The sequence below is a fragment of the Ailuropoda melanoleuca genome, chromosome 6 (assembly GCF_002007445.2).
Source record: "Ailuropoda melanoleuca isolate Jingjing chromosome 6, ASM200744v2, whole genome shotgun sequence".
NCBI classification, from domain to species: domain Eukaryota; kingdom Metazoa; phylum Chordata; class Mammalia; order Carnivora; family Ursidae; genus Ailuropoda; species Ailuropoda melanoleuca.
The window spans coordinates 10,308,931-10,321,523 of NC_048223.1; the positions used below are offsets into that span (position 1 = coordinate 10,308,931).

Here is a 12,593-nt window from a genome sequence, read left to right on the forward strand (position 1 = left end):
TGTCCTATTTGTATTACAGATAATATGCTCCTGGCACTCCCTTCAGCAAAACTGTTAAGTATATGAATTTGGTAACTAGATGGGAAGTCAGGTGGAAAATGGATTGTAAGGGGTGCCTGGGTAGCTCAGTCGGTTAAGCAACTGCCTTTGGCTCAGGTCATGATCCCAGGATTCTGGGATCAAGCCCCACATCAGGCTCCCCGTTCATTGGGGACCCTGCTTCTCAGAACCTCTCCATCTGCAGCAGCTCCCTTTGCTTGTGCTCCCTCTTGCACATGTGTGCGCTCGCACAGTCTCTCTCTGTCAAATAAATAAAATCTTAAAAAAAAAAAAAAAGGAAAATGGATTGTGAGGTCTTTATATCTACTGGATGAAGGAGACTGACTTTTTACCAGAACTAATTCCACTTATTAATTTGTTTTTGTCATATACTCATCAGGGACCAGAGAAAAGCAGTTGAGTGAAGATCAAAGGTTATACCTATGACTGGAGTAGATAATTGTAGGGTAATAGTAAGAGATGAGGTAAGAAAGGACTCAGGAGGAATATCCGGTAACAACTAGAGGCATTAAGCTATTCAAACGCTGACCTAAGGAGATAAGATTTAGTTCACAGAGCAGTGGGAAGCCATTGATTGTTTGGTTTTTTGAAGATTTATGTATTTGAGAGAGACAGAGGATGAGCAGAGAGGGGAGGGGCAGAGGGAGAGAAGCAGTCTCCCTGCTGAGTGCAGAGCCCATATGGGGCTCAATCTCAAGACTCTTAGACCAAGACCTGAGCCAAAACCAAGAGTCTGATGCTTAACCAACTGAGCCACCCAGGTCCCCCACCATTGATTTGTTTTTTTAGCAGGCAGATGACATGATGGAACATTGCTGCTTTTTTTTTTTTTTTCAACGTGTGTGGAGCTGAACTCAGGTCTTGAATTCACAACCCCGAGATCAAGACCTGAGCTGAGATCAAGAGTCTGACGCTTAACTGACTGAGCCACCCAAGAGCCCTGGAATATTGCTGTTCTGTTTTAAGAAACAGCAGGTCAAGCTCATTAATGAGTCATGGAATGGGTTTAATGGGTCAGGGTTCTTCAGGAAACTGATAGGCATACTCAAATTTAATGTGGTTAATTTGAAATGGGTTTTAATAAGAGACTACTTTTTTCCAAAGGCATGGTGGGTGGGAGGAGAATGTTTAGTACAGCCTGACTGAAGAGATATATTGGCGAAGGGAAAGGGTTTGCTGCTACTAGGTGGATACTACTCATACATAGGTTTCTAGGCAAAGAAATGTCCTCAGATTTCTGGTAGCCACCTGGAACCGTGGTCTCTTGGGTTTCCATGCCCTCTTGACTAGCCCAGGCATCACTGTTGTTTGTTCTTTGGTACAAATGGAGTATGAAAAAGGAAGGACCATATTATCTTGCTGCTACAGTGCCCAAACAAATTGCCCTGACTATTGCTTCTTGCTCCCTTTACCTATAGCCTCCAATCTCAGAGTACCTTGGAAGTTACTTTCATTGTTTGCTGTAGTTCTTTCTTATTTTACTTTTTGCAAGTGTTGGGGAGTGGTTAGAACTTTCTTCTTCAGGGGTGCCTGGGTGGCTCAGTCGTTAAGCATCTGCCTTCGGCTCAGGGCCTGATCCCAGCTTCCTGGGATCGAGCCCCACATCGGGCTCCTCTGCTGGGAGCCTGCTTCTTCCTCTCCCATTCCCCCTGCTTGTGTTTCCTCTCTTGCTGGCTCTCTCTCTGTCAAGTAGATAAATAAAATCTTAAGAAAAAGAAAAAAGAACTTTCTTCTTCAGTCTGATCCCTTTTGTTTTCAGCAGTTTCTTCTAATTTGTGGTCTATTGAGNTCCTCTCTTGCTGGCTCTCTCTCTGTCAAGTAGATAAATAAAATCTTAAGAAAAAGAAAAAAGAACTTTCTTCTTCAGTCTGATCCCTTTTGTTTTCAGCAGTTTCTTCTAATTTGTGGTCTATTGAGGGGACATTCTTATTTCCAGTGACAATATGACTTAAAAAATTGAATTGAAAAAATTTGTGTGTGTGTGCACATATATGTAAAGTGACATAAAGCTGTTGGAGGGTTAGGGGCACCTGGGTGCCTCAGTCAGTTGAGTGTCGGACTCAATCTCAGCTTGAGTCATGATCTTGGGGTCATAGGATCAAGTTCTGTGTCGGTTCTGCCCTCATTGGGGAAGTCTGCTTGAGATTCTCTCTACTTCCTCTCCTTCTGCCCATTTCCCCCACCCCAATAATAAATTTTTTAAAAAATTAAAGATTTTAGAGGGTAGCTGAATCATTGACTCAGTTTATCTTAATCCAATGTCTAGGAAAGTATTTAATATTATCTTGATTTATTTTTTTCCCCTTTAGATTACAGGATCTTATCAGTCAAAAAAAGGCAGAGGACCTAGAGAGACCAGATGAACCCAGTAAAGACAACCAGCAGCAGGCCCTTATTGACCAGAGATACTTTCAGGTATTGAACAGCTGGCAAAAAGACTGGTTATTTGTACTGAACCTTGGTTTCTTTCTTCGTTTTTTTTTTTTGTTTGTTTGTATTTTATTTTTGTTTTTTTTTACTTTTTATTTAAATTCCAGTTGTTAACGTACAGTGTAATATTAGTTTCAGGTGTACAATATAGTGATTCAGCACTTCCAACATCCAGTGCTTATCACAATAAGTACACTCCTTCATCCCCACCACCTATTTTACCCATCCCCCCACCCACCTCCCTTCTGGTAATCATCAGTTTGTTCTCTGTAGTTTTTTTTTCCCTTTTTTGTTTTGTTTTCTTTTTCTTTAATTTTTAAATTTTTTTACATTTTTAAGTAATCTCTGCTTGCAACCCTGAGATCAGGAGTCACATGCTCCATTGACTGAGCCAGCCAGGTGCCCCTGTTTTGTTTCTCAAATTCCGCATATGACTGAAATCATGTGGTGTTTGTCTTTCTCTGACTTATTTCACTTAACATAATACTTTCTAGCTCCATTCATGTCATTGCAAATGGCAAAATTTCGTTCTTTTTTATGGTTGAGTAATATTCGATTGTGTGTTATGTGTGTGTGTATAGACACATATGTATATGTGTATATACATAAACATGTATACATATATATATATACATACATACCACATCTTCTTTATCCATTCATCAATTGATGGACACATAGGCTATTTCCATAACTTGGTTATTGTAAATACTGCTATAAACATCAGGGTGCATGTATCCCTTTGANTATGTATACATGTGTATATATATATACATACATACCACATCTTCTTTATCCATTCATCAATTGATGGGCACATAGGCTATTTCCATAACTTGGTTATTGTAAATACTGCTATAAACATCAGGGTGCATGTATCCCTTTGAGTTAGTATTTTTGTGTTCTTTGGGTAAATACCTAGTAGTGCAATCGTTGGATCCTAGGGTAGTTCTATTTTTAACTTCTTGGGGAATCTCCATACTGTTTTCCAGAGTGGCTGTACCAGTTTGCATTCCCACCAACAGTGCAAGAAGGTTTCTTTTTCTCCACATCCTCGCCTACACCTTTTGTTTCTTATGTTGTTGATTTTAGCCATTCTGACAGGTGTGAGGTGATATCTCGTTGTAGTTTTGATTTTTATTTCCCTGATGGTAAGTGATGTTGAGCATCTTTTCAGGTGTATGTTAGCCATCTGTATGCCTTCTTCGGGAAAATGTCTGTTCATGTCTTCGGGCCCCTGCCTCCCCCCCCCGCCTTTTTTTAAAGAAAGGGCCACATGCAGGGCCTCATTTGGATGTGGTCTAGAGTCTTAAAAGCTTGACTACCCTACATTCTCCTACAAATGGACCTTGAGAGCTTGTTTGGAGGTTCTAGTAGGGGAATGCAGCTACTTGTATACCCTTGACTGAAAAACAGTTCTCCTCTACTGGGGAAGGTTGTCTTCTTTGACCCAACCTGCAGCTTCGGGGGTGTTTCCACATGGAATGGTGAGGGAGGAAGGGGGATACTTGTCTAGCCAGCCAGATCAGCTGAATCAACCCTGGCAGTCAGTGGGGTGACAGATGTCACAGCCAGATTGCCCCCACATCCTGCCCATTTTTTAATTAGGTTGGTTTTTGGGTGTTGAGTTGTATAAGGTCTTTATATATTTTGGATGTGTCCCTTTATCAGATATGTCATTTGCAAATATCTTCTCCCATTCTTTAGGTTGCCTTTCAGTTTTGTTGATTGTTTCCTTCGCTGTGCAGAAGCTTTTTATTTTGATGTAGTCCCAATAGTTTATTTTTGCTTTTGTTTCCCTTGCCTCAGGAGATGTATCTAGGAAGAAGTTGCTACAGCTAATGTCAAAGAAGTTACTGCCTGTATTCTCTTCTAGGATTTTTATGGTTTCAGGTCTCACATTTAGGTCTTTAATCCATTTTGAATTTATTTTTGTGTATGGTGTAAAAAAGTGGTCCAGTTTCATTCTTTTGCATGTTGCTGTTCAGTTTTCCCTGAAAAGAGACCTTTTTTCCTATTGGATATTCTTTTCTTCTTCATTAAAGAGTAATTGACTGTATAATTATGGGTTCATTTCTGAGTTTTCTGTTTTATTGATTTACATGTCTATTTTTGTGCCAGTACCATTCTGTTTTGATTACTGTAGCTTTGTAATCTAACTTGAAGTCCAGAATTGTGATGCCTCCAGTTTTGTGTTTCTTTTTCAAGGTTGCTTTGGCTATTCAGAGTCTTTTGTGGTTCCATACAAATTTTAGGATTATTTGTTATAGCACTCTGAAAAATGCTTTTCATTGCATTGCATTGATAGGGATTGCATTAAATGCATAGATTGCTTTGGGTAGTATAGACATTTTAAAAGTATTTGTTCTTCCAATCCATGAGTATAGGATGTCTTTCTATTTCTTTCTATTTGTGTCATCTTCAGTTTCTTTCTTCAGTATTTTACCATTCTTTGAACATTTCCAACATTTGAACTTTAACTGAAGTTATGAAACAACAGGAAATGCCCCCTTTTAACATCTGATTTAGCTTAAATATGAGGAGATAGAGAAATGTGAGATGCTAGCTAAGGGTGTATTGATGATTTTTTTCCCCCTGTGTGGATTATAATCATTCATAATCTACTTTGAAGTCCAAATCAGTTGAAAATGTATTTTAGCTTTTCTTTGAAGTCTCTGGTTTTCATTAGAACGTACATGTTTAATTCTGTTGATAAAACTGCTGTATTTCCAAAACATTATAAGTGTCAGTCCTATTAAAGAACCTCTTAATGCAAAAAATTAATTCTGAAAATGATCATACATTGACATTTTAATGCACTGCCTTAGCCTAAAGCACTTTGATAAGACTATGATAAACATTTCAACTTAAAAACATTTTTTTTAAGGTTCTAAATAGCATCAATTCAATTGTTCACAATCCAAGAGCTCCAGTAATAATTTATAAACAGAGCAAAGGAGGAGCCCAACATTTTAATAAAGATCTTGTTCAGGATTGTGGATTTGAGCATCTTATTCCTATAATAGAAATGTGGGCAGACCAACTGACTTCCCTAAAGGTAAGGGGTTGAATATTTTTTACATGCTTTGAAAATCTGTTGGAGTCTCTGGGCTTTATTAATAGGACTAGGCTTCATTTTTTGTTTGTTTTAGCTGTAAAACTTAGCTTATTTAAAACTTGGACTTGCTATTTACTATATCAGTTTTAAGTACTACCTATCTGATGTTGTCATTATATAAGCTTTACCCCCTCTAAAGTTCTACCAAAGATTTTTTTAGGCCTGTTGCCATGTTGAAAATCTGTAGTGGATCTGTTTTGCACTTCTGGGTCCCTCCCTGTTCTACCTTCATCTTCCTCATCCATGCTACAGATTTTCCTGGCCCTTACTCCCCTTGAGATGTAATGTTTTATCCTTCATTCCATTTTAATTGGGGTTTTTTCTTCCTCTTTATATTTTAAATCATTTTCCTTCTCTCAAAACTGTCCAGATTCTGTACAACAGTTAGTAGTTCAGTAGCAGCCAGTACTACTTTTACCTATTCTACTTATCCATGGAAGATAAAAATCTCTTCACTTTCTAGAGTTATTATGCATTCTTTATCATGTATTTTCAGGTTTTTCAGTTTTTTCTTGAGTAGTTCACTGAAAGGTGAATTGCTAAAGTCATTAATAGTTTCTGTCCCCTTTAGTCTTTAGATTTTTCTTTCTTTTTTTTCTTTTTTAGAGAGAGGGGAGGGGCAAAAGGAGAGGAAGAGTGAGAATCATAAGCAGGCTCCGTGGAGGCATGGAGCCTGACACAGGGCTAGATCCCACCACCCTGGGATCATGACCTGAGCTGAAATCAAGAGTCAGACACTTAACCGACTGAGCCACCCAGGCACCCCGATCTTTAGATTTTTCAATAACTAAAATATATAGCACTACCACTGTTCATGAAGATGCGATTCAGTAACAGTATTTGCCAACAGAAGCCTTATTGCATGAAGTATAAATGATACAGAAGATACGTGTAAGAATGTATAAGCTTTATGAGTTTCACCTTTTTTTAATTCTCTGATATATCCCAAGGAACCTCCTGATACATAATGAGTGCTTAATATTTGTCAAAAGAGTGAAGCAGAATAACAAATTCCAAGACAACAAAATGAAGATGATGACATTGAATTTAAAAAATTAATGAAAACATACCTGTAACTGATGAAAGAATCTTCACATTCAGCGTAATTTCTCCTTCCCTTTTTATATAGGGATCAGATACAGCTATAAAATAGAAAACATTTTAATTAAATGATAGTGTTAGATTAATATACCTATCTTATAGACCTAAGTCTCCAGTTTATATCTTAATAGAGGGTAAATAATTAGTGGTTGATTATGTAAAACCAGTCACTGTTTGTCAGGGGGTTTTCCCAGTAGGAGGAAATAGTGCTAATACCACTTTAAAAAGATTGATTTATTTATTTTAGAATGAGCAAGTGAGCAAGTTGGGGGAGGGGCAGAGGAAGAGAATCCCCAAGCAGACTCCTTGCTGAGCAGGGAGCCCAATGTGGGGCTTGATCCCATGACCCATCAGATCATGACCTGAGCCAAAACCAAGAGCCAGACGCCTAACTGACTGAGCCACCCAGGTGCCCCATTTTGCTAACCCCACTTCAATTCCTCTCAAGGAAGATGGGCTAGAACATGCCAGCCTTGCTAAGAGAAGGTAAAAGACTAGAAGAGAAAGGAGACAAAAGGAAGAATCAAATAAGTGGATAGTTACTGATGATTTACTATGTTTAAGGCACTGGGGAGGTAATCAGAAAAGGTGAACATGGGGCACCTGGGTGGCTCAGTCAGTTAAGCATCCAGCTTCTGGTTTGGCTCAGGTCATGATCTTGCAGTTGTGGGATCAAGCCCCTCATTGGGCTCTGCGCTCAGCATGGAGTCTGCTTCACATTCTCTCTCCCTCTCTCTCTGCTTCTACCCCTGCTCATGCTCTCTTTCTCTCAAATAAATTAAAATCTTTTTAAAAAATGAACACAAGATTCAGACTAATTGGAGAGAAAACTGGGGCACCTGGATGGCACAGCCGTTAAGCGTCTGCCTTCGGCTCAGGGCGTGATCCCGGCGTTATGGGAACGAACCCCACATCGGGCTCCTCCGCTGGGAGCCTGCTTCTTCCTCTCTCACTCCCCCTGCTTGCGTTCCCTTTCTCACTGGTTGTCTCTCTCTCTCTGTCAAATAAATAAAATCTTTAAAAAAAATTGGAGAGAAAACTTACTAAAAAATACGAAATAAAATTTAACCATTCAGGGTATCATTCGAGGAAATGAGTGCCATAAAAACAGCACATGAAAGGAGGCACGTGGGTGGCTTGGTTGGTTGGTTAAACATCTGCCTTCAGCTCAGGTCATGATCCCAGAATTCTGGGATTAAGCCCTGCATGGGCTCCCTGCTCAGCGGGAAGCCTGCTTCTCCCTCTCCTTTGCTCCTCCCTCTGCTTGCGCTCTCTTGCACTCTCTCAAATAAATAAATAAAATCTTAAAAGCAAAAAAACAGCCTGTGATGAAGTGCCAAGTGAATGAGGTAGATGACTTGCACTCCAGATTCTGAAGGAGGAAGAACCCCCAAGAAAAGCTTTACAGTGGTGGTGAGTTCTTCTGTATAGTTTTTCCAGTAGAAGGAGACAAGGAGAGTACGCTTTGTAATTAGAATATTCTGAGGATCCCTGAGAGGAATTTAGTGGCTCTGCCACTGAAGTAACTCATGGATTTTAGGCAGTGCTTTAGATATTTATTACTGAAGAATCAGAATCCAAATTGAGAAACTATGTAAGTTCTTTGTGGCCTTATATGAAAGGTTTTCTATGTTGTAGTAGCCTTTAAGGTTGGGACAACCATCTTCCTAGATTAGTTTTTTTTCTCAGGTTAGATTTGTTCTAAAAGAGTAGGATGGGAAAGGCATGAAGGAGCTGTCTGCTTTCTTCCTCTCTCTTCCCACCCACCTTTCCGGGACAGTTGAGCTAGATACTGTTGCTTTCCCAGCCATGTATGCTGTTGTGCCTTGTGGCTTTCTCATTCCCCAGTGCTCCAGAGGCCTGCTGTAGAGACAGGACATTGGTTGTACCTCTACATCCCCACAGCTGAGCAATGTGGAGAACACAGGAGACCCTCCTTTAGATTTTTCAGGGCTTGATGGACTATGCTACAACCATCGTGTCACTGCCAAGTAGACCACGACAGCTCTTTATCTTAACTAATACTTTATTCCCAAGCAAAATTTGTATTTGGTGTGCTTCTTACTGAAGACCATTTCTTTATAATTGCACCTTGTTGATGGAGCATTGGTTAACAAAGGTATTTATGCTGTAACTTCTTGACGACTTCTTCAAATTCTAGTGGCACTTATTGTTTAAAACATTCACTTGATACTGATGTATTGCCTTGAATTGCTGAAATAGTAATTGCCTTCTTAACAAATGAGAGGTTACAGATATCAGTATGTGAGGTCTGGGCATTCACTGGGGAATGATAAATAAGTGGAGGACTAAAAGAGTTGGAAAAAGAATTTCCTATACTCCTTTCTGTATTTTAGGGTTGCACTGTCTAATACAGTAATCACTAGCCGCGTGTAGCTTTTGATCACCTAAAATGTGCTAGTCTCAAATGAGATGTGCTATAAGTTTAAAATACCTACCAGATTTAAAAGACTTAGTATAGGGGGAAAAATGATAATATTTGGATATAGTGGGTTAAACCAAATATATTATTAAAGTTAATGTTACCTGTTTCCTTTTACTTTAAGTGTGGCTACTCAACAATTTAAAATTACTTTGACTTACAGTGGTACTTTAATAGTGATGTAATGGGACAGATGGTAGCTATACGTGTGATGAACATAGCACAATGTATAAACTTGTCAAATAACTAAGTCATGTATCTGAAACTAACGTAACATTGTGTTTCAACTATCCTATTAAGTAAATAAAGTTACTCTGACTTATATTACATTTCTTTTGGACAGCAGTGTTCTAAAGGGCCAAGCACTGTGCCATGCACATAGATGCTCAGTAAATGTTTATCTGTTGAACAGTTTTAAACTTCCAGTAGCTTTGCCCGTTGTGCACAGCTTAAAATAAATTAGGAGAACCTGTCTAGGCCAAGAGAATTAAGTATGCTGTCGTGACGATTAATAGAATTAATTTAATTTAGAATCTTTTAAATTAATTGTTTTTTCAAATTAAAACCTGCCTAGAAATAAATGCTGTAATGGATGAATATTGAAAACATTATCTTAAGTGAAGGAAAGCCAGTCACAAAAGGCAACTTATTATATAATTCCACTTTATGTGAAATGCCCAGAATAGGCAAATCCATAGAAACAGAAAGTAGGCTAGTAGTGACCCAGGTGCTGGGGATAGGAAAGAATGGGGAATGGCAGCAAATGGGTATGGGATTTCTTTTTGTGGTGATGAAAATATTCTGAAATTAGATAATGGTGATGGTTGTACATCTCTGTAAACTGATTAAAATTACTGAATTGAACACTTATAGAGAATGAATTTTATGTGAATTATATCTCAATAAATCTGTTACAAAATTATTCAAGACCAAAATATAAAGGATAAGCTTATTTTTTATCCATCAGTAGTTCAAAAATAATTACTTACATAACATATACTACTAATAAATAACATCATTACTTTAAATACCCAGATTTGAGATAGTCAATATATCATGTTTTTTGTAAGCCTTATATTTACCTGGAGAAAACACATTTAACAGACTTTTTCTAGACTGGCAATGGTATTTTTGAAAAAGTAAAATGATGGTTTATATATATTAAACCTGCNTCGATGATGGTTTATATATATTAAACCTGCCTGGATAACTATATTTTATTAGCATTATTATGAAAACTTTTTTAAGGTCAATAATACCATTTTGTTTCTTTTGTTATAAAGGATTTGTATAAGTNAAATGATGGTTTATATATATTAAACCTGCCTGGATAACTATATTTTATTAACATTATTATGAAAACTTTTTTAAGGTCAATAATACCATTTTGTTTCTTTTGTTATAAAGGATTTGTATAAGTCCTTGAAAATACTATCTGCAGAACTGGTGCCTTGGCATAATTTAAAAAAGCAGGATGAAAATGAAGGTATCAGAATTGAAGATCTGTTGTTTATAGTAGATACCATGTTAGAAGAAGTTGAAAATAAGGAAAAGGTAATGCTTAATACTTAATGTAAATGTTGACATTTTAATGTAATCTTATCTTAAAAACTGATAGTGATAAAGATATCGATATTTGTTCTACTAATATTCTTTTTCTCTTTTTAAAGTTTTAAAGTCTTGGGATTATTTTAACATGTGACCTGTTTCTCCCTCTCTTTTGGACAGGACAGCAATATGCCAAACTTAAAAACTTTGCAAGCTATTGTTTCTCACTTTCAAAAGTTATTTGATGTGCCTTCTTTAAATGGAGTCTATCCTCGAATGAATGAAGTTTATACTAGGCTTGGAGAAATGAACAATGCTGTGAGAAACCTCCAAGAACTCTTAGAATTAGGTGATGGCTCTTTGTCCTTTCTGGCCCCCGTTTAATTCCTAATAAATCAGCAAGTAGGTTAAAAAATTGAAAAGTAAAAAAATTGAGGATAACTAAAGCATAAAATATTTGATTTAATAATGATGAAATTGTCTTTTAAAATATTGTTTTTATTTCTCTTTCAGATAGCTCGTCCTCATTGTGTATGTTGGTGAACACAGTTGGAAAATTGTGTAGGCTGGTTAATGAGGATGTGAATGAACAGGTTATGCAGGTATTGGGACCTGAAGACCTCCAAAGGTATTTATTTTAAAAAGTATCTTCCACAGTGCTTGGATTGGTGAAATTAAAGACTTTCATAACTTCACAAGTTATTTACCTTTCCTGTTTGGGATAGCATCTTTTAAATAATTTGACAATCTAAAATAATCTCACACCTTATTGATGGAGAGAATGCCAAGCATTTTCAAGATAAAAATAGATTATAGGGCCTGTAGGTTTACGTAGAGTGGGTCAGGACTCCAGCATTATTGCTATAAGCCTGTTTACAGGGGAAATTATATATGGAGAAATTCACACCTTGTTTGCAACTTCATGTTAGCATTCACAATAGATAAACAAATATCATTTTTAGTACACTACCATAGATCGCTTAGTAATTGCTAACAGTGTATTTATTATTTGATTAGAAGATGAATGTTAAGGAGTTTTTTTTTTGAAGCTAGTCATCTCTAAAATAAAAATAAAATAAAGCTAGTCATCTCTAAAATAAAAATAGAATAAAATAAAATTTTTTTTTAAATATGGAAACATAGGGGCGCCTGGGTGGCTCAGTCGTTAAGCGTCTGCCTTCAGCTCAGGGCGTGATCCCGGCATTATGGGATCGAGCCCCACATCAGGCTCTTCCGCTATGAGCCTGCTTCTTCCTCTCCCACTCCCCCTGCTTGTGTTCCCTCTCTCGCTGGCTGTCTCTATCTCTGTCAAATNCTTGTGTTCCCTCTCTCGCTGGCTGTCTCTATCTCTGTTACATAAATAAATAAAACCTTGAAAGAAAGAAAGAAAGGAAGGAAGGAAGGTAGGTAAGGAAAGAAAAGAAAAGAAAAGAAAAGAAAGAAACATAGCCATACTTAAAGCAACTCTCCCCCCACCCCCCGCCCAACTATATACTGCAACATATGGGAAGAGGAACACATACATATACCACCTACTCCGTATATTCTGTGAGTTTTCTAGGAAGCTCTGACACTTGAGTTTTCCAATACTTGATGCTTTTAAAAGAAACATATATCTCACTATTAGTCTTTTTCCTCTTCCGACATTTATACTGGTGATTGATACTTAATGTTTAATAGAATATGGGATATAAAAAAACCAGTTTTTAGGGGCGCCTGGGTGGCACAGCGGTTAAGCATCTGCCTTCGGCTCAGGGCGTGATCCCGGCGTTATGGGATCGAGCCCCACATCAGGCTCCTCTGCTATGAGCCTGCTTCTTCCTCTCCCACTCCCCCTGCTTGTGTTCCCTCTCTCGCTGGCTGTCTCTATCTCTGTCGAATAAATAAATAAAA

The 12,593-nt window shown here is 37.8% G+C and overlaps 1 protein-coding gene across 6 annotated transcripts in view; it reads left to right on the top strand.

Moving 5' to 3' along the window:
• CEP70 (centrosomal protein 70) overlaps positions 1-12,593 on the top strand; it is a 78,682-nt gene that overhangs the window by 61,006 nt on the left and 5,083 nt on the right. For 5 of the 6 annotated variants that reach the window (XM_034661917.1, XM_034661918.1, XM_034661916.1 and 2 more), the window contains 5 exons: positions 2,370-2,475; positions 5,378-5,548; positions 10,560-10,706; positions 10,881-11,049; positions 11,214-11,328. In XM_034661917.1, the coding sequence (XP_034517808.1) occupies positions 2,370-2,475; positions 5,378-5,548; positions 10,560-10,706; positions 10,881-11,049; positions 11,214-11,328 (708 nt within the window). The remainder of the gene's footprint in view (positions 1-2,369; positions 2,476-5,377; positions 5,549-10,559; positions 10,707-10,880; positions 11,050-11,213; positions 11,329-12,593) is intronic. The other variant, XM_034661919.1, reaches the window with a different exon arrangement.